Source organism: Antechinus flavipes, chromosome 6 (genome assembly GCF_016432865.1).
Source record: "Antechinus flavipes isolate AdamAnt ecotype Samford, QLD, Australia chromosome 6, AdamAnt_v2, whole genome shotgun sequence".
Classification (NCBI taxonomy): Eukaryota; Metazoa; Chordata; class Mammalia; order Dasyuromorphia; family Dasyuridae; genus Antechinus; species Antechinus flavipes.
Window position 1 is genome coordinate 249653288 of NC_067403.1, and position 26247 is coordinate 249679534.

Below are 26247 nucleotides of genomic sequence, written 5' to 3' on the forward strand. Positions count from 1 at the left end.
TCTCACACTGAAGAACTTGGCTATCTTTATAAAGTGATAACACACAATCTATTTTCTCTTTCATCAAGCTAAGGACTGACTAGCTACAAAATTCAAGTCAAGTTGAAACAAACAAAACTAAAATCAAACTGACTTTACTAGATACCTCATGTCCCAGTGCATCCCATTTACTGACATTTGTGAAAATCTCCACAAGGTTCTCAAATAATTAAAAACACCTTTTTGGAACAAAAAGACTTCCGAGGACAAAACAGAATAATATTTGGACCTAGATAAGGGCATGAAATTAAGGCCATAGTCATACTGATCAGATCATTTTCCTTTATTATATAATATCAAAATATGTAAGTATGGAACAATGAAGAAGATATTACTCACCAGTTGCATCTTTGCTCGAACCTGAAGGATGGGTGAAAGAGATAGAGAAAGAAAAACACACAGAGAGAGAAAGGTTCAATTAGCTTCTCTGAATTAGCCTTTACATACTTTTTGAATGCCTTCTTAATAGGTCTATCTTTGAGATTCTTCAGGCTTCTTAATATTGAAAAATATAACCTGAATCAATGGTTAAAGTACAATGATCAGGGGATTGTTCCCTAATGGGCTCATTCTAAAGTCTTCCAAAAGACATTTACTTCGTTTTCATTCTCTCAAGTTACTGGAATCTTTCCACAACAGGTCTCAAAATTATGATCAATGTGACCTTTAATAATTTATATCATCATTATGGATCAATTTCTCATAGATAAATCTAGGGCTGATCAGTCTCTCAGGACACTCCCAACATTAAATCTATAAAACTAAGATCATACTGATTTCCCCTAGATGCGTTATGATGCAATGCTTCCTATTGAGTGATTTTTTTTCCAATATGGTGTCAGTTATTCAGGGAAGAAACACTATTAGGGATAACTAATACTTCAGAAGCAAATCAAAATGGACAAAATCTTCCCATTATAAAAGTTGAGATTTGATGGCTATAGTTACAGGAAAGTCACACTGATCAATTCATTTTACACAACTTTCCTGTGCTACATAATATTAACATGTGATAAATTTTGGATAATGAAGAAATGATTACTCACCAATGGCATATTTGTTCACCACTGAAAAGTAAAAGAAAGAGAGATGAGGACATAGAGAATCAGAGATATTGAGAAAAACATAGAAAGGGAAAATTACCTCCTCCATATTTTCCATTTCCTACTTTTACTTTGCCACTTTTAATGGATCTATTTATCTAAATATTTAGGTTTTGATCCTGAAGAAGGAATATAAACATATGGGTTAATACGGGAACATTTCTCAAATTATAAAGACTTACAATCTTAGAAAAAAAATTTTTCCTTTTTTTTTTTCATTTGCAAAGTAAATGACATCTATCCATATAAACTCTGAGATGTTTGCTAGCAAAACATATTTGAACTGATCTCAGGTTTCACATCAAAGGACCCCGTTACCTTTGTAAAATGATAACACCACAAACAATATATTTTCTCATTCACTAAGCTAGGGACTGAATAGTTACTAAGGTCAAGTCTAGTTGAAACAAATAAAATTAAAATCACACTGACTTTCCTAGATGCCTCATGTCCCAGTGTGTCCCATTCACTAACATGTGTGAAAATCTCCACAAGTTTCTCAAATAATTAAAAACACTTTCAGAAAATGAAGACCCTTTCAAAAACAAAGTCTTCATAAAACAAAATAGACAAGATCTATAAAATTTGGAGCTAGATAAGAGCATGGATGCAAGGTATGTAGACAGCTCTTTTCCATTTAGTATATAATATCAAAAGATATAAATATTCTAAAATGAAGAAGATATTACTCACCAGTTGCAATTTTGCTCACACCTGAAGGATGGGTGATAGAGAAAAACAGAGAAAGAGAAATACTCAGAAACAGATAAAATTTCCTTCTCTGGAGTTTCCTTTGCAAACATTTTGAATGGGTCCATTAATAAATCTATCTTTCAGAATGTACAGGATTCTTGATATGGAGGAATACACACCGAATAATTATTTAAATTATATTGATAAGGGTACTATTCCCTAATGGGTTCATTCTAAAACCTTGAGAAAGACTGTTTCTTCTTTTATAATCTCTCTAGTAACTGAAATCTCTTTACATAATCTCCGAGGTTTTGTATAATTTAAACATATTTGTATCGAATTATTGTATCACAATTATGATCACTGTGACCTTTAATAATTGATAGTGTCATCACTACACATTAATTTTCTCATAGATAAAACTTTGGATTGATCAGCTTCTCAGGACACTCTCAAAACTAAATCTATAAGACTAAGATCATACTAACTTGCATGCAATAGTTATGATCCTTTGCTTCCCATTCATTGATTTGTTCAAAATTTCCATTATGTCAGTTAATAGGTGTAGAAAATCTCTTATAGAAAACAAATACTTCAAAGGAAAATCAAAATGGACAAAATCTCCCCTTTACAAAAGTTGAGATTAGATGGCTACAGTGACAGGAAGGTCATACTGATCAGTTGATTTTACAAAACTTTCCATTGCTACATAACATTATCATGTGCAAATCTCTGGATAATGATAAAAAGGTTATTACTCACCAATCGCACTAAACTTTACCACTAAAAAAATAGAAGAAAGAGAAATGAGGCCATACAGGATCACAGATATTGAAAAAAACATAACAAGACAAAATTAGCTCCTATATATTATCCATTTGCTACTTTTACTTTGCTAGTTTTAATGCACCTAATTACCTAAATATTAGGCTTCTTGCTCTCAAAGAAGGCACACAGAATTACAGGTTAAGCAACATAGATCAGGGAATGCATCTTAAATTACATAACCTTATGATCTTCATAAAGATATTTTTTCCCCTTTTTTAAATTTGCAAAGCAAATGGGATCTATCCACTCTGAGATGTTTGCTAACAAAACATATTTGAGTTGACCTCAAGTCTCACTGAAGAACTCCGTCATGTTTCTAAAGTGAAAACACCAGAAATGATCTGTAATGTCCAGGCTACCTCTCTGGAGGACCTCAGGATCAGCCTGAGTCCTTGATCTTTAAGTGGAGAAGTGAAGGAAGCAGAAGAGCTACCATGTGGCTGGTCAAAGATAGAGTCTGGAATCTGGAGTCTGGAGCCTGAAGTCTTCTCTGTGTCTGTGGCTGAGAAACTCTTCTGTGTCTAAGACTCCCTTAAATACCTCAGTATGATTACATCACTACAACACACTGAGCATGCCCAACCATTACATCACCATAGAGAACCATTATCTTACACTGAAGGGGTGCTCAACCACAAGCAGCCTGCTGTCCTTGATTCAAGTATACCTCTTCAGAGTTGTAGCTCTCTACAATGATCTATTTTGTCATCCATCAAGCTAAGGACTGAATACTTACTAAGATAAAGTCCAGTTGAAATAAATAAAATTAAAATAGCACTGACTTTCCTAGATGTCTCATTGTCCAGTGTGTCCATTTGTGAAAATCTCTACAATGCTGTCAATTAATTAAAAATACTCCTTTCAAAACAAAGACTTCAGAGGACAAAACAAACAAGATCTACAACTACAAAATTTGGGGCTAGATAAGGGCATGGAATTAAAGTCATATTGATCAGCAATTTTTCCTTTCATATATAACATCAAAACATATAAATATTGAAAAATGAAGATATTACTCACCAGTTACAACTGGGCTCGCACCTGAAGGATGGGTGAAATAGATAAACAGAGAAAAAAAAAAAAAAACACAGAGACGGTAAAATTAACTTCTCTGGATTGTCCTTTACATACATTTTGAATGCTTCCTTTAATAGAACTATCTTTGAGCATATTCAGGATTCTTGATATTGAAGAAAGCACACAGAATCATTAGTTAAAGTACATTGATCAGGGGACTGTTCCTTACTGGGCTCATTTTAAAGCCTTGCAAAAGACATTTTCTTCTTTTTCAATCTCTAAAGTAACTGAAATCTCTCCACATAATCTCTGAGATTTTGTTTAATCTAAAAATATATGCACCAAACACAGGTCTCACAATTATGATCACTGTGACCTTTAATAATTGATCTCATCACTATGGATTAATTTTCTCATAGATAAAATTATGGACTGATCAAACTCTAACTTCCAACATTAAATCTATAAAACTAAGACCATACTGGCTTCCCCTAGATGTGTTATAACCCAGTGCTTCCCATTCATTGATTTTTTTTCCAAAATTTCCATTATTATGTCAATTAATCAGTGAAGAAACTCTGATAGCAAAAAGAAATACTTCAGAGAAAAATCAAAAAGGACAAAATCTTTCCTTTCTAAAATTTGAGTTTGGATGGATACAAGAACAGGAAGGTCATATTGATCAGGTCACTATATGAAACTTCCCACTGCTACATAATATTAACATGTGCATATCTTTGGATAATAACGAAGAGGTTATGACTCACCAGGTACATATTTGTCCATGACTAAAAAGTAGAAAAAAGAGAGGCCATAGAGAATTACAGATATTGAGAAAAACACAGAGAGGGAAAATTAAGTCCTATGTATTATCCATATGCTACTTTTACTTTGCCACATTTAATGCACCTATTTACCTAAATATTAGGGTTCTTGATCTTAAAGTAGGCACACCAAATTATGGGTTGAACAATATAAATCAAAGAACCCTTCTCAAATTACATAAGCTTTCTCTCTTGGTAAAGACTTTTTTTTTCCTTTTTTTTTTAATTTGCAAAGTAAATGGGATCTATCCATATAAAGTCTGGGAGGTTTGCTAGCTAAACTTTTTTCAGTTGATCTCAGGTCACACACTGAAGAATTCCATTATGTTTTAAAAGTGATAACAACACAAATGATCTTTTTTCTTGTCCATCAAGCTGGGAACTGGCTAGCTACTAAGGAAGTCCAGTGGAAACAAATAAAACTAAAATCACACTGACATTCACTAGATGCCTCATGTCACAGTGCACTCCATTCACTTATATTTGTGAAAATCTCCATGATATTCTCAATAAACTAAAAACACTCTTGTTAGAAAAGGAAGACTTTAGAGGACAAAACAGATAAACTCTACCACTATAAAATTTGGGGTAAGATAAGGGCATGGAATTAGAGTCACCTGATCAACTCTTTTCCCTTCACTATATAATATCAACACATATAAATATTGAAAAATGAAGAAGTTATTACTTACAAGATGCAACTTTTCTCACATCTGAAGGAGGGGTGAAAGAGATAAAACACAGAAAGTCAAACACACAAAGTGCTAAAATTATATTCTCAGGATGGTTTTTTTATATACATTTAAATGCATCTTTTAATAACTCTATCTTTGAGATTATTCAGGCTTCTTGATATTAAGGAATACACACTGAATCATTGGTTAAACTACATTGATCAGAAAACTATTCCCTAATGGATTCATTCTAAAGCCTAATGAAAGATACTTTCTTCTTTTTCAATCTCTCAAGTAACTGGAATCTTTCCACATAATCTCTGAGATTTTACACAAAATAAACATATTTTTATCAAAAACAGGTCTCACAATTATGATCACAGTGACCTTTAATAATTGATATCATCATTATGGATCAATTTTCTCATAAATAAAACTATGGACTGATCAGCCTCTAAGAACACTTCCAACATTATATCTATAAAACTAAAGAAATACTGACTTCCCTTCAATGTGTTATGAACCAATGCTTCCCATTCATTGATTTTTTTCAAGATTTGCATTATCTCAATTAATCTGTGAAGAAATCCTTTTAGGAGAAAGAAATACTTCAGAAAAAAATCAAATTGGACAAAAATCTCTCCTTTCTAAAAGCTGAGGTTAAATGACTATAGTAACAAAAAGGATATATGCTGATCAGTTCATTTTACAAAACTTTCCACTGCTACATAATATTAACATGTGCATATCTTTGGATAGTGAAGAGATTATGACTCACGATTTGCATATTTGTTCACCACTGAAAAATAGAAGAAAGACAGATGAGTCCATAGAGAATCAGAGATACTGAGAAAACATAGAGAGGCAAAATTAGCTCCTATATATTATTCATTTGCTACTTTTATTTTGACACTTTCGATGCACCTGTTTACATAAATATTAGGCTTCTTGATCTTGAAGGCTCACTGAATTATGGGTTAAGCAATACAGTAAGGGAACGCTTCTCAAATTACATAATCTTCTGTTTTTAGTAAAGATATTTTTCCCTTCTTTTTATTTGCAAAGTAAAAGGGATCTGTCCATTACATTCTGAGATGTTTTCTAACAAAGTATATTTAAGTTGATCTCAGTACTCGCAATGAAGAACTCTGTTATCTTTCTAAAATGATAACATGACAAATATTTTTTCTCTTCCATTAAAATAAGGACTGAATAGCTAATAAAGTCAAGTCCAGTTGAAACAAATAAAAATTCACATTGACTTTCCTAGATGCCTCATGTCCTAGTGCATCCCATTTACTAACATTTGTGAAAATCTCCACGATGTTGTCAATTAATTAAAACAACTCTTTTAGAAAACAATGACTTCAATGGCCAAAACAGAAAAGCTGTGCCACTATAAAATTTTGGCTAGATAAGGGCATAGATTTAAGGTCATATTGATCACCTCTTTTCCCTTTATTATATAATATCAACACATATAAATATTGAAAAATGAAGAAGTTAATACTCACCAGTTGCAACTTTGCTCACACCTGAAGGATGGGTGGAAGAGATAAACAGAGAAAGAGAAACACATACAGGGTTAGGTAAAATTATCTTCTCTGGATTGTCTTTTACGTGCATTTGGAATGCCTCTTTTAAGGGGTCTATCTTTGAGAATATTCAGGCTTCTTGATATTGAGGAATACACACAGAATCATTGGCTAAAGTACATTGACCAGGGGACTGTTCCCTAAGAAGTTTATTCTAAAGAAGTTTATTTTAAAGCCTTTTTCAATCTCTAAAATAACTGGAATCTCTCCATATAATCTCTCAGATTTTGTATAATTGAATGATATTTGTATGGAACACAAGTCCCACAATTATGATCACTATAACTTTTAATAACTGATCTCATCACTATGGATCATTTTTCTCATACATCAAACCATGGACTAATCATCCTCTAAGGACATTTCCAACATTATATCTATTCAACTAAGATCATAATGACTATCCCTAGAAGTGGTGTGACCCAATTCTTCCCATTGAATGATTTTTTTCCAAAATTTCCTTTATTATGGCAATTATTTAGCGAAGAAACCCTATTAGGGAAAACAAATACCTCAGAGAAAAATCAAAATGGAAAATATCTCTCCTTTCTAAAAGTTGAGATTAGATGGCTACAGTGACAGCAAGTTCATACTTATCAGTTCATTTTATAATTGCTACATAATATTATCATGGGTATATTTTTGGATAATGATAAAGAGGTTATGACTCACCGGTGGCATATTTGTTCACTACTGAAAAATAGAAGAAAGAGAGATGAAGCCATAGAGAATCAGAGATATTGAGGAAAACATAGAAAGGGAAAATTAGCTCCTATATATTATCCATTTGCTACTTTTACTTTGCTACTTTTAATGCATCAATTTACCTAAATAATAGGCTTCTTGAACTTGAAGAAGACACATTGAATTATCGGTTAAGCAACATAGATCAAGGACACTGCTCAAATTACAAAAGCTTATGATCTTGGTAAAAGACTTTTTTTCCCATTTTTTTTTTCATTTGCACAATAAATGGCATCTATCCAAACAAACTCTAAGCTGTTTTCTAGCAAAACATATTTGAGCTGATCTCTGGTCTCACACTGAAGGATGACATTATCTTTATTAAATGATAACACCACAAACAATCTATTTTCTCATCCATCAAGCTAAGACTGAACAGCAACTAAGGTCAAGCCCAAATGAAACAAATAAAACTAAAATCACACTGATTTTCTAGATGCCTCATATCCCAGTGCATTCCATTCACTGACATTTGTGAAAATCTCCACAATGTTTTCAATTAATTAAAACATCCTTTTAGAGAAGAACGATTTCAGAGGACAAATAAGACAAACTCTACTGCAACAAAATTGGAGGCTAGACGAGGGCCTGGAAATAAAGTCATACTGATCAGCTCATTTCCTTTTACTATATAATATCAACACAAATAAATATTGTAAAATGAAGAAGATATATACTCACCAATTGCATCTTTGCTCACACCTGAAGGATGGGTGAAAGAGATAAACAGAAAAAGAGAAATACAGATACAAACTGGTAAAATTAGCTTTTCTGGGTTGTTTGTTACATACACTTTGAATAATTCTTTTAATAGGTCTATCTTAGAGAATATTCAGGATTCTTGATATTGTGGAATATACACCAAATAATTGGTTAAAGTACATTGACCAGGAAACTGCTCCCTAATGGGTTCTTTCTAAAGCTTTGAAAAAGACACATTCTCCTTTTTCAGTCCCTCAAGTAATGGTATCTCTCCTCATAATCTCTGAGATTTTCTATTATCTAAATATATTTGTTTTAAACACAGGTCTCACAATTATGATCACTTCAAACTTTAATACTTGATACCATCACTATGAATCAATTTTCTCATAAATAAAACTATGGACTGAGCAGCCACTAAGGACACTTCCTTTTTTTTTAAATAATTTTTTATTGACAGAACCCATGCCAGGGTAATTTTTTACAACATTATCCCTTGCACTCACTTCTGTTCCAATTTTTTCCCTTCCTCCCTCCACCCCCTCCCCCAGATGGCAAGCAGTCCTATACATGTTAAATAGGTTACAGTATATCCCAGATACAATATATGTGTGCAGAACTGAACAGTTCTCTTGTTGCACAGGGAGAATTGGATTCAGAAGGTAAAAATAACCCGGGAAGAAAAACAAAAATGCAAGCAGTTTATATTCATTTCTCAGTGTTCTTTCTTTAGGTGTAGCTGCTTCTGTCCATCCACTAAGGACACTTCCAACATTAAATCTATAAAACTAAGACCATACTGACTTGTCCTCCATGCATTATGAACCAATGTTTCTCATTCACTTATTTTTTTAAAATTTCCATTATTATGTCAATTAACCAGTAAAGAAATTATTGACACAAAAAATCAAAGCAGACAAAATCTTCTCTTTCTAAAAGTTGAGGTTATGGATACAGTGAAAGAAAGGTCATATTGATCAGTTCATTTTACAAAACTTAATACTGCTAAATAATATTAACATGTACATATCTTGGGATAATAATGAAAAGGTTATGACTTACCAGTTGCATCTTTGTTCACCATAAAAAAAAGGAGAAGAAAGAGAGACGAGGACATAGAGAATCACAGATATTGAGAAAAACATAGAAAGGAAAAATTACCTTTCAATATCAAATGATATTGAGAATTTATTTTGCCAATTTTAATGCACCTATTTACCTACATGTTAGGTTTCTTGATCTTGAAGAAGGCACACCGAACTACTGGTTAAGCAACATAGATCAAGGAACACTTTTCAAATTACATAAGCTTATGATTTTAGAAAAGACATTTTTTCACTTTTTTTTTCCATTTGCAAAGTAAATGGGATCTATCCATATAACTGAGATGTTTTCTAGTAAAACATATTTGAGTTGACCTCAGGTCTCAAACAGAGGAACTCCCTTATCTTCATAAAGTGTTAGAACTACAAATGATCTATTTTCTCATCCATTAAAGTAACGACTGATTAGCTCCTAAGGTTATGTCCAGTTGAAACTAAAATCGTACTGATGTTCCTAAATGTTTCATGTCCCAATGCATCCCATTTACTAACATTTGTGAAAATCTCCACAATGTTGTCAATAAATTAAGACCTCTTTTTTTCAAATGCAAAGACTTCAGAGGACAAAACAGACAGGCTTTACTACTAAAAAATTTGGATCCAGATAATGGCATGGAATTAAGATCACACTGATCAGCTCACATCCACTTACTATGATATCAACTCATATAAATATTGAAAAATGAAGCTATTACTCACCAGTTGCAACTTTGCTCACAACTGAAGGATGAGTGAAAGATCAACAGAGAAAGAGAAACACACAGAGAGACAAGTACAATTATTGTCACTAGATTGTCCTTTACATATATTTTGAATGCCTATTCTAATAGGTCTATCTTTGAAAATATTTAGGCTTCTTCATATTGAGGAATAAATACTGAATCATTAGTTAACGTTAAATTGATCAAGGGATTGTTACTTATTGGGTTCATTTTAAAGTCTTTCAAAAGATACTTGGTTCTTTTTTGATCTCTCAAGTAACAGGAATCTCTCCAGATCAGCTCTGAAATTTTCTATAATTTAATCATATTTGTATTGAACACAGGTCTCACAATTATGATCACTTTGAGCTTTCATAATCTCATCACTATGGATCAATTTTCCCATAGATAAAACTTTGGATTGATCAACCTTGCAGGACACTTCCAACTTTAAATCTATAAAACTAAGATCATACTTGCTTGCCCTCAATGCATTATAACCCAATGCTTCCCATTCAGTGATTTTCAAAATCTGAATTATTATATCAATTATTCAAAATGGATGAAATCTCCCCTTTCTAAAAGTTGAGGTTGGATTTCTACAGTGATGGAATGGTCATACTGATCAGGTCATTTTCTTAAACTTCTCCAATACTACATAATATTATCATGTGCATATTTCTGGATAATGATGAAGAGATCAATACTCACCAGTTGCATCTTTGTTCATCACTGAAAATTAGAAGAAAGAGAAAAGGACAGAGAGAACCAGAGATATTGAGAAAAACATACAGAGGGGAAAATAATTCCTATGTATTATCCATTTGCTTCTTGTACTATGGCTCTTTTGATGTACCTATTTTCCTAAATAGTTGGTTTATTGATATTGAGGTAGACACACTTAATTACAAGTTAAGCAACATGATAAGAGAACACTTTTCAAATTACATGTTTGTGATCTTGATAAAGACTTTTTTTGCCCTCTTTTTATTTGCAATGTAAAAGAGATCTATCCATATAAACTCTGAGATATTTTCTAACAAAACACATTTGAGTTGATTTCAATTCTCATACAAGAACTCCATTACTTTTATAAAGTGACAATACTATGACTACCTATTTTTCTCTTCCATCAAGCTAGGGACTGACTGCTACTAAGGTCAAATCCAATTGACACAAATAAAACTGAAATCACACTGAATTTCCTAGATGCCTCATGTCTCAGTGCATCCCATTCACTGACATTTGTGAAAATCTCCATAATGTTGTTAATTAATTAAAAATACTCTATTAGAAAACAAAAACTTTGGAGGAAAAAACAATCAGCCTCTATTGCTACAAAATTTGGGGCTGCATAAGGGCATGGAATTATGGTCATACTGGTCAGCTCATTTGCCTTTATTATATAATATCAACACATATAAACATTGGAAAATGAAGAACATATTACTCACCAGTTGCATCTTTTATCACACCTGAAGGATGGGTAAAAGAGATAAATAGAGAAACACAAACAGACAAGCAAAATTAGCTTCTCTGGATTGTCCTTTACATAAATTTTGAATGCCTCCTTTAATAGAATGCCTAGTTTTTTAATTGAGAATGTTCAGGCTTTTTGATATTGATGAATATACACTAAATCATTGGTTAAACTATATTGATCAGGGCACTGTTTCCTAAGGGGTTCATTCTAAAGCTTTTCAAAAGACACTTTCTTCTTTTTCAATCTCTCAAGTAACAGGGATTTGTCTACATAATCCCTGAGATTTGGTATAATTTAATCATATTTTTTCAAACAATTATGATTAATATGACCTTTAACAATTGATCTCATCACTGTAGATCAATTTTCTTATAGATAAACTATGGATTGATCAGTCTCTTAGGAAACTTCCAAAATTAAATTTATAAAACTAAGATCATATTGACTTCCTCTAGATAGGGCATGACCAAATGCTTCCCATTCAGAGATTTTTTCAAAATTTCCATTATTATGTCAATCAGTGAATAAACCTTGTTAGAGAAAACCAATACTTCAGACGAAAATCCAAATGGACAAAATCTCCCCTTTCTAAAAGTTTTCATTAGATTTCTTATAGTTATGGGATAATCATACTAAACAGTTTATAATATTATATGCATATTATTGGATAATTATGAAGAGAATATGACTCACCAGTTGCATCTTTGTTCACCACTGAAAATTAGGAGAAAGAGAGACAAGAACAGAGAGAACCATAGATAATTGAGAAAAACACAGAGAGGGAAAATTAGGTCCTATGTATTATCTGTCCATTTGCTACTTTTATTATGCCTCTTTTGATGCACCTATTTGCCTAAATCTTTGCCTTCTTGATCTGGAAGAAGTCACACTGAATTATGGGTTAAGTAACATAAATCAGGAGACACTTCTCAGATTACATAAGCTTACTATCTTGGTGAAGACTTTTTTTCTTTTTTTTTTTCATTTATAAAGCAAAAGGGATCTAGTCATTAAATTCTGAGATGTTTTCTAACAAAATATATATGAGTTGATCTAAGGTCTCACACCAAAAAACTGTTATCTTTCTAAAATGATAACACCATTAAACAATCTATTTACTCGTCCATCAAATTAAGAACTATTTACTAATGTCAAGTCCAATTGAAACACATAAAACTAAAATCACACTGACTTTTAGAGATACCTCATATCTCAGTGTGTCCTAATCATTGACATTTGTGAAAATCTCCCAGATGTTCTCAATAAACTAAAAACACTGTGTTAGAAAAGAAAGACTTCAGAGGACAAAACAATCAAGCACTACCACTACAAAATGTGGGGCTAGATAAGGGCATAGAATTAAGGTCATACTGATCAGTTAATTTTCCTTTATAATACCAACACATATAAATATTGAAAAATGAAGAGCATATTACTCACCAGTTGCATCTTTGCTCACACCTGAAGGATGGGTGAAAGAGAGAAGCAGCGAAAGAAAAACACAAACAGACAAGTAAAATTAGCTTCTCTGGATTTTCATTTACATATATTTTGAATGCCTCTATTAATAGGTCTATCTTTGAAAATAACCAGGCTTCTTTATATTGAGGAACACACAACTGAATCATTGGATAAACTATATTGATCAGGGCACTGTCCTTTAAAGGGTTCATTCTAAAACCTTTCAAAAGACACTTTCTTCTTTTTCAATATCTCAAGTAACAGGGATCTCTCCACATAAACTCTGAGAGTTTCTATAATCTAATCATATTTGTATTGAACACAGGTCTCACAATTATGATCATTGTGACCTTTAATAATTGATCTCATCACTATGGATCAATTTTCTTATAGATAAAACTATGGACTGATCAGCCACTAAGGACACTTTCAACATTAAATCTATAAAACTAAGATCATACTGACTTCCCCTACATGCAGTATGACCCAGTGCTTTCCATTCACTGATTTTTTCAAAGTTTCCATTATTATGTCAATCAGTAAAAAAAAAAAAAAAAAAAAAAAAAAACCCTGTTAGAGAAAATCAATACTTCAGAGGAAAATCAAAATGGACAAAATCTCCCCTTTCTAAAAGCTGAGTTTAGATGGCTACAGTGAAAGGAAGGTCATACTGATCAAGTCATTTTCCTAAACATTTCCAATTCTTCATAATATTATCATGTGCATATCATTGGATAATTATGAAGATGATATGACTCACCAGTTGAATCTTTGTTCACCACTGAAAATTAGAAGAAAGAGAGACAAGAACAGAGAGAACCACAGATATTGAGAAAAACATAGAAAGGGAAAATTAGGTCCTATGTATTATCTATTCATTCGCTACTTTTATTATGCCTCTTTTGATGCATCTATTTGCCTAAATCTTTGCCTTCTTGATCTGGAAGAAGTCACACTGAATTATGGGTTAAGTAACATAGATCAGGGGACACTTCTCAAATTACATAAGCTTACGATCTTGGTGAAGACTTTTTCCCCCTTTTTTTCTATTTGCAAAGTAAATTCATGTAAACTCTGATGTGTTTTCCAGTAAAAGATATTTGAGTTGATCTCAAGTCTCATACAAAAACTTTGTTATCTTTATAAAGTAATGAGACTAAAACCATCTATTTTCTCATCCATCAAGCTAAGGACTGATTAGCTACTAAGGTCAAGGCAAGTTGAAACAAATAAAACTAAAATCACACTGACTTTGATTAGATGCCTCATGTCCCAATGTGTCTCATTCACTGATATTTGTGAAAATAGATGTTGTCAATAAACTAAAAACACTTTGTTAGAAAAGAAAAACTTCAGAGGACAAAACAGACAAGCACTACCACTACAAATTTGGGAACTAGATAAGATCTTAAAATTGGGGGTATAATGATCAGCTCATTTCTCTTTACTGTATAATATCAATACATATAAATATTGAAAAATGAAGAGGATAATACTCACCAGTTGCACCTTTCCTCACACCTGAATGATGGGGTAAAGATATGGACAGAGAAAGAGAAAAACCCACAGAGACATGTAAAATTATCTTCTTTAGATTGTCCTTTACATATATTTTGAATGCCTCTTTAATAGGTCTATCTTTGAAAATATTCAGCCTTCTTGATATTGAAGAATACACACAGAATCATAGGTTAAAGTACATTGATCAGAAGACTGTTCTCTAATGGGTTCATTTTAAAGTCTTGTGAAAAACACTTTCTTCTTTTTCAATCTCTCAAGTCACAGGGATCTCTCCACGTGATCTCTGAGATTTTATGAAATCTAATCATAAGTCTCACAATTATGATCACTGTGACCTTTAATAACTGATCTCATCACTATGAATCAATTTTGTCAAAGATAAAACTATGATTGATCAGCATCTAAGGACATCAAATTAATTAAATGAAGATGATACTGACTTCCCTAAGATGTGGTATAACCCAATGCTTCACATTCAATGATTTTTTTCAAAATTTCCATTATTATATGAAATAATTAGTGAAGAAACCCTGTTAGGGAAAACCAATACTTCAGAGGAAAGTCAAAACAGACAAAATCTTCCCTTTCTAAAAGTTGAGGTTAGGTGATTACATTGACACAAAGTTCTTACAGATCAGTTCGTTTCTCTAAACTTTCCACTGCTACATATTATCATCTGCATATCATTGAATAATAAAGAAGAAGATATGATTCACATTTTGCATATTTGTTCCCCACTGAAAAGTAGAACAAAGAAAGATCAGGGCAAAGAAAATCACAGATATTGAGAAAAAACATAGATAAGCAAAATTAGCATCTATATATTATCCTTTTGATACTTTTACTTTGCCACTTTTAATACCCCTATTTACCTAAATATTTAGGTTTCTTGATCTTGAAGAATGATCAACAAATTACAGGTTAAGCAACATAAACCAAGAAATGCTTCTCAAAAAAAAAAAAATATATATGCTTATGCTCTTCCTAAAAACATTTTTCCTTTTTTAAAAAAATGCAAAATAAATGGGACCTATCCAAATAAATTCTGAGATGTGTTCTAGCAAAACATATCCGAATTGATCTTGGTCTCACACTGAAGAAGTCAGTTACCTGTATAAAATGATAATGCAACAATCTATTTTCTCATCCTTCAAGCTAAGTACTAAATAGCTACTAAGATCAAGGCAAGTTGAAACAAAACTAAAATCACACTGACTTTCACTAGATGCCTTATGTCCCAGTGTGTCCCATTCACTGACATTTGTGAAATCTCCACAATGTTAGACTTCAGAGAGCAAGAGAAACAAGCTCTACCACTATAAAATTTGAGTCTAGATAAGGGAATGGAATTAAGGTTACACTTATCAGCTCTTTTCCCTTTATTATATAAAATCAACACATAAAAATACTGAAAAAATAAAGATGATAATACTCACCAGTTGCACGTTTCCTCATACCTGAAGGATGGGAGAAAAAGAGGACCAGAGAAAGAGAGAAACATACAGAGACAGGTAAAATTATCTTCTCTGGATTGTCCTTTACATACATTTTGAATGCCTTGTTAATAGGTCTATATATGAGAATATCCAGGTTTCTTTATATTGAGGAATACCCACCAAAACATTGGTTAAAATATATTGATCAGGGAACTGTACCCTAAAGACACTTTCAAGTAACAGGGATCTCTCCACACAATCTCTAAGGTTTTATATGAACACAAGTCTTAAAATGATGATAACTATGACCACAAATAATTGATATTATCACTCTGGATCAATTTTCTCATATATAAAACTAAGGACTGATCAACTTCTAAGGACACTTCCAACATTAAATCTATAAAATTAAACTCATACTGACTTCCCCTAGAAGTTTATGCCTAAATGATTCCCATTCACTGATTTTTTTTTCAAAATGTCCTTTATTATGACAATTATTCAGTGAAGAAACCTGTTAGGGAATACAAACACTTCAGAAGAAAATCACAAAGGGCAAAATCTCTCCTTTCTAAAAGTTAAGGTAGATGGCTGCAGTGACAGGAATGTCATATTGATCAGATAATTTTCTGAAAATTTTGATTGCTACATAATATTATCATGGGCATATCATTGGATAATGATAAAAAGGCTATGACTCACCAGTTGCATCTCTGTTCACCACTGAAAAACAGAAGGAGAGATGAGGCCATAGAGAATCACAGATATTGAGAGAAACATAGAGAGGGAAAATTAGGTCATGTATATTTTCCATTTGTTACATTTTCTTTGCAAATTTTAATGTACCTATGTATCAAAATATTTAGGCTTCTTGTTCTTGAAGAAGACTCACTGAATTATGGATTAAGCAACATATACCAGGGAACGTTTCTCAAAAAAAACACGCTTACAATCTTACTAAAGATATTTTTCCCTTTTTTTTTTAATTTGCAAAGTAAACGGGAGCTATCCATAAAATTCTGAGATGTTTTATAACAAAACATATTTGAGTTGATCTCAGGTTTCACAATGAAGAATTCCATTAATATTTCTAAAATGATAACACCACAAACAATCTATTTTCTCGTCCATCAAGCTAATGATTGACTAGCTACTAAGGGCAAGTCCAGTAGAAACAAAAAAAAACTAAAATCACTCTGACATTCCTAAATTCCTCATGTCCCGGTGTGCCCCATTCACTGACATTTATGAAAATCTCCATAATGTTGTTAATTAATTAAAAACACTCTTTTAAAAGGTAAAGACTTTGGAGGAAAAAAACAGACAAGTTCTACCACTACCAAATTTGGGGCTAGATAAAGGCATGGATGAGGTCATACTGATCAGCTCATTTCTCTTTACTATTTAATATCAACATATATAAATGTTGAAAAATGAAGAAATTACTCACCAGTTGCACCTTTGCTCACACCTTAATAATGGGTGAAAGAGATAAACAGAGAAAAAGAATCATACACAGAGAGAAGTAAAATTAATTTCTCTTGATTGTCCTTTACATACATTTGGAATGCTTCTTTTAATAGGTCTATCTTTGAGAAATTTCAGTCTTCTTGATATTGAGGAATACACACTGAACCATTGGTTAAACTACATTGATCAGGGCACTGTTCCCTAAGGGATTCATTCTAAAGTCTTTTGAAAGACACTTTCAAAAAAAAAAAAAAGACACTTTCTTCTTTTTCAGTCTTTCAATTACTAAGGATTTCTCTGTATAATCTCTGAGACTGTGTATAATCTAGTCATATTTGCAGCGAACTCAGATCTCACAATTATGATCACTGTGACCTTTAATAATTGATCACACCACTATGAATCAATTTTCTTATAGATGAAACTGTGGATAGATCAGCCTCTTAAGATACTTCCAAATTTAGAAAACTAAGATCATACTGACTTCCTAAGATGATGTATGACCCCGTTCAGTTATTTTTTCAAAATTTCCATTATTATGTCAATCAATAAAAAAAACGCTGTTAGAGAAAAACAATTTCTACAATTATGGAGTGGTCATAATGATCAGGGTATTTTCCTAAACTTTTCTAATTCTTTATAATATTATCATGTGCATATCATTGAATAATGATGAAGAGGATATGACTCACCAGTTGCATCTTTGTTCATCACTAAAAATTAGAAGAAAGAGAAAAAATGACAAAGAGAAGCACAGATATTGAGAAAAATATACAGAGGGAAAATTAGTTTCTATATATTATCCATTTCTTCTTATACTATGCCTCTTTTGATGTATCTATTTGCCTAAATATTTGGTTTATTGATATTGAAGAAGGCACATCGAATTCTGGTGCAAGCAATGTGGATAAGGGGACAGTTCTCAAATTACATAACCTTATGATAATAATAAAGTGTTTTTTCCTTTTTTTTTCATTTGCAATATTTAAGGGATATATCCACATAAACTCTGAAATGATTTCTAGCAAAACATATTTGAGTTGATCTCAGGTCTCATATAAAAATTCCATTATCTTCTTAAAGTGATAAGACCACAACCATCGATTTTCTCTTCCATCAAGCTAGGGATTGACTAGCTACTAAGGTCAAGTCCAGTTGACACAAATAAAACTAAAATCACACTGACTTTACAAGATACCTAATGTCCCACTGTGTTCCATTCACTGACATTTGTGAAAATCTTTATGATGATGTCAAATAATTAAAAATACTCTTTTAGAAAACAAAAACTTCAGAACATGAAAAAGACAAGCACTGCCATTATAAAATTTGGGGCTACATAAGGGCATTGAATTGGGACCATACTAATCAGCTCTTATCCTTTACAATATAATATCAACACATATAAATATTGAAAAATGCAGAAGATATTACTCACCAGTTGCCTCTTTGCTTGCATCTGAAGGATGGATGAAAGAATTAAACAAAGAAAGAGAAAAACAAACCAAAACAAGTAAAATTAACTTCTTTGGATTGTCCTTTACATTCATTTTGAGTGAATTTATTAATAGGTCTGTTTTTGAGAATATATAGGCTTCTTGATATTGAGAAATACACACTGATTCATTGGTTAAACTACATTGATCAAGGACTGTTCCGAGAAGGGTTCATTCTAAAGACTTGTGAAAAAACTTTCTTCTTTTTCAATTTCTCAAGTAAAATGGATTTCTCCACATGAGTGCTGAGATTTTGGATAATCTAATTATGTTTGTACTGAACATGGGTCTCACAATTATGATCACTGTGACCTTTAAAAATTGATATCATTGCTATGAATCAATTTTCTCATAAATAAATTTATGGACTGATCAGCCTCTAAAGACACTTCCAACATTAAATTTATAAAATAAGATCATACTGACTTCCCCTACATGCGGTATGACCAATGCTTTCCAGTCACTGATTTTTAAAAAATATTTCCATCACTATGTCAACTAATCACTTTCTACGCCTCCATAATATTGTCATGTTCATATCATTGGATAATGATGAAGTGGATATGACTCATAATATTTGTTCACCACTGAAAAGTAGAAGAAGGGGAGATGAGGATAGAGAGAATCATAGGTATTGAAAAAAACATGGATAGGCAGAAGAAGCCCCTATATATTATCCATTTCCTATTTTTACTTTGCCACTTTTAATGCACTTACTTACCTAAATATTTAGGCTTCTTGATCTTGAAGAAAGCTCATCAAATTATGGGTTTGGCAACATAAATCAGGGAACAGTGCTCAAATTACATAAGCTTATGATCTTGGTAAAGACTTTTTTTTAATTACAAAATAAATGGGATTTATCCATATAAACTCTGAGGTGTGTTCTAGCAAAACATATTTGAGTTGATCTCAGTTCTCACACTGAAGAACTCAGTGATAACATCACAATCTACATTCTCAGCAATCAAACTAAGGATTGAATAGCTACTAAAGTCAAGTCAAGTTGAAACAAACAAAAAATAAATAAAATCAAACTGACTTTTCTAGATGCCTCATAACCCAATGCATGCCATTCACTGATATTTGTGAAAATCTCCACGATGTTGTCAATTAATTAAAAACACTCTTTTAGAAAACAAAGACCCCAAGCACAAAACTGACAAGCTCTATCACTATAAAATTTGGGGCTAGATAAAAGCATGGAATTAAGGTTATATGGATCATTCGTTTCCCTTTACTATATAATGTCAACACATAAATATTGAAAAATAAAGAAGATATACTAACCAGTTGCATCGTTCCTCATACCTGAAGGATGGGTGAAAAAGATGAATAGAGAAAGAGAAACACACAGAGAGACAGGTAAAATTACCTTCTCTAGATTGTTCTTGCATCCCTTTTGAATGTCTCTTTTAATAAGTCTACCTTTGAGAATATTCAAAGTTCATGATATTGAAGAATACACAGTGAATCATTGGTTAAACTACATCGATCAAAGCACTGTTTCCTAAGGGATTCATTTTAAAGCTTTTTGAAAGACTCTATCTTCTTTGTCAATCTTTCAAATAACAGGAATCTTTCCACATAATCTCTGAGGTTTTGTATAATCTACTCATGTTTGTGTCAAACTCAGGTCTCACAATTATGATCACTGTGACCTTTAATAATTAATCTCATCACTGTGGATCAATTTCCTTATAGATAAAACTATGGACTGATCAGCCTCTTAAGATACTTCCAAATTTAGAAAACTAAGATCATACTGACTTCCCCTAGAGGCAGTATGACCCCATTCCATGATTTTTTTTTCAAAATTTCCATTATTATGTCAATCAGTAAAGAAACCTGTTAGAGAAAAGCAATACTTCAGAGGAAAATAAAAAGACAAAATCTCCCCTTTCCAAAAGCTGACGTTAGAGTTCTACAATTATGGGATGGTCATACTGATCATGGTATTTTCCTAAACTTTTCTAATTCTCTATAATATTATCATGTGCATATCATTGGATAATTATGAAGAGAAAATGACTCACCAGTTGCATCTTTGTTCATCACTAAAAATTAGAAGAAAGAGAGAAAAAGACAGAGAGAAGCACAGATATTGAGAAAAACAGAGGGAAAATTAGTTTCTATATATCATCCATTTGCTTCTTATACTATGCCTCTTTTGATGTATCTAGTTACCTAAATATTTGGTTTATTGATATTGAAGAAGGCACAACACATTCTGGTATAAGCAATGTGGATAAAGGAACAATTCTCAAATTACATAATCTTATGATCTTGGTAAAGACTTTTTTTTTCCTTTTTTTTTTCATTTGCAATATAAAAGGGATCTGTCCACATAAACTCTGAGATGGTTTCTAGCAAAACATATTTGAGGTGATCTCAGGCCTCATACAAGAACTCCATTATCTTTATAAAGTGATAACACCACGACCATTGATTTTCTCTTCCATCAAGATAAGGACTGACTAACTACTAAGGTTAAGTCCAGTTTACACAAATAAAACTAAAACCATACTGACTTTACAAGATGCCTGATGTCCCACTGTGTTCTATTCACTGACATTTGTGAAAATCTTTATGATGATGTCAAATAATTAAAAATACTCTTTTAGAAAACAAAAACTTCAGAACATGAAAAAGACAAGCACTGCCATTATAAAATTTGGGGCTACATAAGGGCATTGAATTGGGACCATACTAATCAGCTCATATCCTTTACAATATAATATCAACACATATAAATATTGAAAAATGCAGAAGATATTACTCACCAGTTGCCTCTTTGCTCACATCTGAAGGATGGGTGAAAGAGATAGAGAAAAAGAAACGCACACCAAGACAGGTGAAATTAACTTCTCTGGATTGTCCTTTATATACATTTTGAATGCATCTATAGTTCTATCTGTATATAGAGAATATACAGCCTTCTTGATATTAAGGAATACACACCGAATCATCAGTTAATGTATATTGATCAGAGGACTGTTCTCAGGAGGGTTCATTCTAAAGCCTTGTAAAAAACACTTTCTTCTTTTTCAGTCTCTCAGGTAACAGGGATTTCTCCACATGAGCTCTGAAATTTTGGATAATTTATTCATATTTGTATTGAACACAGGTCTCACAATTATGATTGCTGTGACCTTTAAAAATTGACATCATCACTATGGGTCAATTTTCTCATAGATAAATCTATGACTGATCAGCCTCTAAAGACACTTCCAACATTAAATTTATAAAACTAAGATCATACTTAACTTTAACATATTAAATGTATACTTAACTATACATAAATATGTATACATATATTGTATTTAAAATATACATTAACATATTTAACATGTATGGGACTACCTGCCATCCAGGGGTGGAGGTGAGGGAAGGAAAAGAAAAGATGAAACAAAAGTTTTTGCAAGAGTCAGTGTTGAAAAATTACCCATGCATATGTTTTGTATATAAAAAGCAAAAAAAAAAAAAAAAAAAAAAAAAAAGGATGGGGGGAGAAGTGGTGTGAATGAGATCCTGAGTGAAAGTTCCATGAAGGTAGAGGCAAGTTTAATGGATGTGGACAAAATAATGTTCTCCCTCTAAGCTTACCTTCTAGCTCCTTCATACAGAATTTTTATGGTCATAATTATTTGTATTTGCCTCCTAATTTTGATGTGAGGTTCTTGAGAGAAAGGACTATTGTTATTCCCTTTCCTTATATTCCCAATGCCCAGACAGTGTCTAGAACATTGCAAATGCTTAATACAATACTTGTTGACTAAGTTCTAATGTGCTTGACCAGTTAAATGTGTACTGCAATTGAACTTTGAAGGAATGGTGAGGTCTGACAGTCTATCTTACTGACTTCCCCTAGATGGGTTATGACCCAATGCTTCCCATTCATTGATTTTTTTAAAAATGTTTCCATCACTATGTCAATTAATCACTTTCCACTCCTCCATAATATAGTCATATTCATATCATTGGATAATGATGAAGTGGATATGACTCACCACTGAAAAGTAGAAGAAAGAGTGATGAGAATGGAGAGAATCACAGATATTGAAAAAAAAAAAAGCATGGATAGGCAAAAGAAGTCCCTATATATTATCCATTTCCTATTTTTACTTTGTCACTTTTAATGCACCTATTTACCTAGATATTTAGATTTCTTGATCTTGAAGAAGGTTCATCAAATTATAGATTTGACAATACAGATCAGGGAACAGTGCTCAAATTACATAAGCTTATGATCTTGGTAAAGACTTTTTTTCCTTTTTTTCAATAACAAAACAAATGTCATCTATCCATATAAACTCTGAGATGTGTTCTAGCAAAAACATTGAGTTCTCACACTGAAAAACTCTGTGATAGCCCCACAAACAATCTACATTACCAGCAATCAAATTAAGGGATGAATAGCTACTAAGGTCAAGTCAAGTTGAAACAAATAATAATAATAATAATAATAAAATCAAACTGACTTTCCTAGATGCCTCCTGTCCCTGCGCCTTGCATTCACTGACATTTGTGAAAAATCTCCACGATGTTGTCAATTAATTAAAACCACTCTTTTAGAAAACAAAGACCCCAAAGCACAAAATAGACAGGCTATCACTATAAAATTTGGGGCTAGATAAAAGTATGGAATTAAGGGCATATGAATCATGTCATATATAATGGCAACACATATAAATGTTGAAAAATAAACAAAATACTCACCAGTTGCATCTTTGCTCACACCTGAAGGATGGGTGAAAAAGGCACACAGAGAAAGAGAAACACACAGAGAAACAGGCAAAATTATCTTCTCTGAATTGTCCTTTCCATACATTTTGAATGCCTCTTTTGATAGGTCTATCTTTGAGAATATTCAGGCTTCTTGAAATTGAGAAATATACACAGAATCATTGCTTAAACTACATTGATCAAAGCAATGTTTCCTAAGAGGTTCATTCTAAAGCCTTTCGAAAAACACTATCTTCTTTTTTAATCGTTTAAGTAACAGGGATCTCTCCACTGTAGAGGCTAAAACTCCGAAAAGGTATGCCTGAATCAGACAACCAAGAACTTATTTGACATGTGACAATGAGTCTATTAGCATATGTTTGTATAAATGGCTCTTCTCGCCATTGGTGCTTGCTGAATGTTTGGTGTTAAAAAAAATCATAGGCAAGAATTGGAGGACAGAGGGAGAGGGGCAAGAGGGACTTGGCAGCAGGAGGAGGAGGACAGAAGTTAGTGGCTCCGGACTCCCAAATCCAGGATTTTGCTTGCCTGCTTCTTTCACTTTTCCCCCTAAGACCAAGTACTTTAATTCATCCTGATTCTGGCTGACCCTGAAGCCCTCCAGGGAGCTAGTCCATACTTTACACTCCACATAATTTTTGAGATTTTGTATAATCTACTCATATTTATGTCAAACTCAGGTCTCACAATTATGATCATTGTGACCTTTAATAATTGAGTGCATAACTATGGATCAATTTCTTTATAGATAAAACATCTGCCTCTTAGGATACTTCCAAATTTAGAAAACTAAAGTCATACTGACTTCCCCTAGATGCAGTATGACCCCATTCAGTGATTTTTTCAAATTTTCCATTATTATATCAATCAGTAAAGAAACCTGTTAGAGAAAAACAATACTTCAGAGGAAAATCAAAACAGACAAAATCTCCCCTTTCTCAAAGCTGAAGTTAGATTTCTATACTTATGGGATGGTCTATACTGATCAGGGTATTTTCCTAAACTTTTCTAATTCTTTATAATATTATCATGGGCATATCATTGGATAATTATGAAGAGAATGTGACTCACCAGTTGCATCTTTGTTCATCACTAAAAATTAGAAGAAAGAGAGAAAAGGACAGAGAGAAGCAAAGATATTGAGAAAAACATACAGAAGGAAAATTAGTTCCTATATATTATTCATTTGCTTCTTATACTATGCCTCTTTTGATGTACCTATTTACCTAAATATTTTATTTACTGATATTGAAGAAGACACACCACATTTTGGCATAAGAAATATGGATAAGGGAACAATTCTCAAATTAAATAACCTTATGATCTTGGTAAAGACTTTTTTTTTCCTTTTTTTTATTTGCAATGTAAAAGGGATCTATCCACATAAACTTTGAGATGATTTCTAGCAAAACATATTTGAGTTGATCTCAAATCTCATACAAGAACTCCATTATCTTCTTAAACTGATAAGACCACAACCATCGATTTTCTTTTCCATCAAGCGAGGGACTGACTAGCTACTAAGGTCAAGTCCAGTTGACATAAATAAAACTAAAATCACACTGACTTTCATTAGATGTCTAATGTACCAATGTGTCCCGTTCACTGACACTTGTGAAAATCTCTATGATGTTGGCAATTAATTAAAAACACTCTTTTAGAAAACAAAGACTTCAGAGCACAAAACAAACAAGCATTATCACTATAAAATTTGGGGCTAGATAAGGGCACTGAATTGAGGTCATACTAATCAACTTGTATCCTTTACAATATAATACCAACACACATAAATATTGAAAAATGCAGAAGATATTACTCACCAGTTGTCTCTTTGCTCGCATCTGAAGGATGAGTGAAAAATAAACAGAGAAAGAGAAACACGTGCCAAGACAAGTAAAATTAACTTCTCTGGATTGTCAATTACATATATTTTGAATGCCTCTATTAATAGATCTATCTTTGAGAATATACAGACTTCCTGATATTGAGGAATATGCACCAAATCATTGGTTAATGTACATTGATCAGGGGACTGTTCCCAGAGGAGTTCATTCTAAAGCTTTGTGAAAAACATTTTATTCTTGTTCAATCTCTCAAGTAACAGGGATTTATCCATATGAGCTCTGAGATTTTGGATAATCTAATCATATTTGTATTGAACACTAGTCTCACAATTATGATCACTGTGACCTTTAAAAATTGATATCACTATGGATCAATTTTCTCATACATAAATCTATGGATTGATCAGCCTCTAAAGACACTTCCAACATTAAATATATAAAACTAAGATCATCCTGACTTCCCCTAAAAGTGTTATGTCCCAGTGCTTCCAAATCACTGATATTTTCAAATTCTCCTTTATTATGGCAATTAATAAATGAAGAAACCCTATTAGAGAAAACAACTACTTCAGAGGAAAATCAAAATGGACAAAATCTCTCTTTTCTAAAAGTTGAGGTTAAATGGCTACAGTGATAGGAATGTCATACTGAGCAAGTCATTTTCTTAAACTTTCCCCTGCTACATAATTTTATCATGGGCATATCATTTGATAATGATGAAGAAATTATGACTCACCAGTTGCATCTTTGTTCACCTCTGAAAAGTA

The 26247-nt window shown here is 32.4% G+C and overlaps 1 protein-coding gene across 44 annotated transcripts in view; it reads right to left on the bottom strand.

Annotated features, from left to right (window-relative positions):
• The window catches only part of LOC127540547 (oviduct-specific glycoprotein-like), a 55188-nt gene that overhangs the window by 21910 nt on the left and 7031 nt on the right, over window positions 1-26247 (bottom strand). For 8 of the 44 annotated variants that reach the window (XM_051965286.1, XM_051965281.1, XM_051965280.1 and 5 more), the window contains 25 exons: window positions 26217-26237; window positions 25457-25477; window positions 24708-24728; window positions 23610-23630; window positions 21674-21694; window positions 20927-20947; window positions 20181-20201; window positions 18833-18853; window positions 18087-18107; window positions 17375-17395; window positions 16627-16647; window positions 15925-15945; window positions 14468-14488; window positions 13728-13748; window positions 12947-12967; window positions 12200-12220; window positions 11478-11498; window positions 10735-10755; window positions 10022-10042; window positions 8199-8219; window positions 7446-7466; window positions 6693-6713; window positions 5957-5977; window positions 5197-5217; window positions 4448-4468 (listed from right to left, as the gene is read on the bottom strand). In XM_051965286.1, the coding sequence (XP_051821246.1) occupies window positions 4448-4468; window positions 5197-5217; window positions 5957-5977; window positions 6693-6713; window positions 7446-7466; window positions 8199-8219; window positions 10022-10042; window positions 10735-10755; window positions 11478-11498; window positions 12200-12220; window positions 12947-12967; window positions 13728-13748; window positions 14468-14488; window positions 15925-15945; window positions 16627-16647; window positions 17375-17395; window positions 18087-18107; window positions 18833-18853; window positions 20181-20201; window positions 20927-20947; window positions 21674-21694; window positions 23610-23630; window positions 24708-24728; window positions 25457-25477; window positions 26217-26237 (525 nt within the window). Of the gene's footprint in view, window positions 1-378; window positions 400-1085; window positions 1107-1835; window positions 1857-2597; window positions 2619-3683; window positions 3705-4447; window positions 4469-5196; window positions 5218-5956; window positions 5978-6692; window positions 6714-7445; window positions 7467-8198; window positions 8220-10021; window positions 10043-10734; window positions 10756-11477; window positions 11499-12199; window positions 12221-12946; window positions 12968-13727; window positions 13749-14467; window positions 14489-15924; window positions 15946-16626; window positions 16648-17374; window positions 17396-18086; window positions 18108-18832; window positions 18854-20180; window positions 20202-20926; window positions 20948-21673; window positions 21695-23609; window positions 23631-24707; window positions 24729-25456; window positions 25478-26216; window positions 26238-26247 lie in introns of all 44 variants that reach the window. The other 36 variants (XM_051965307.1, XM_051965304.1, XM_051965300.1 and 33 more) reach the window with 19 other exon arrangements.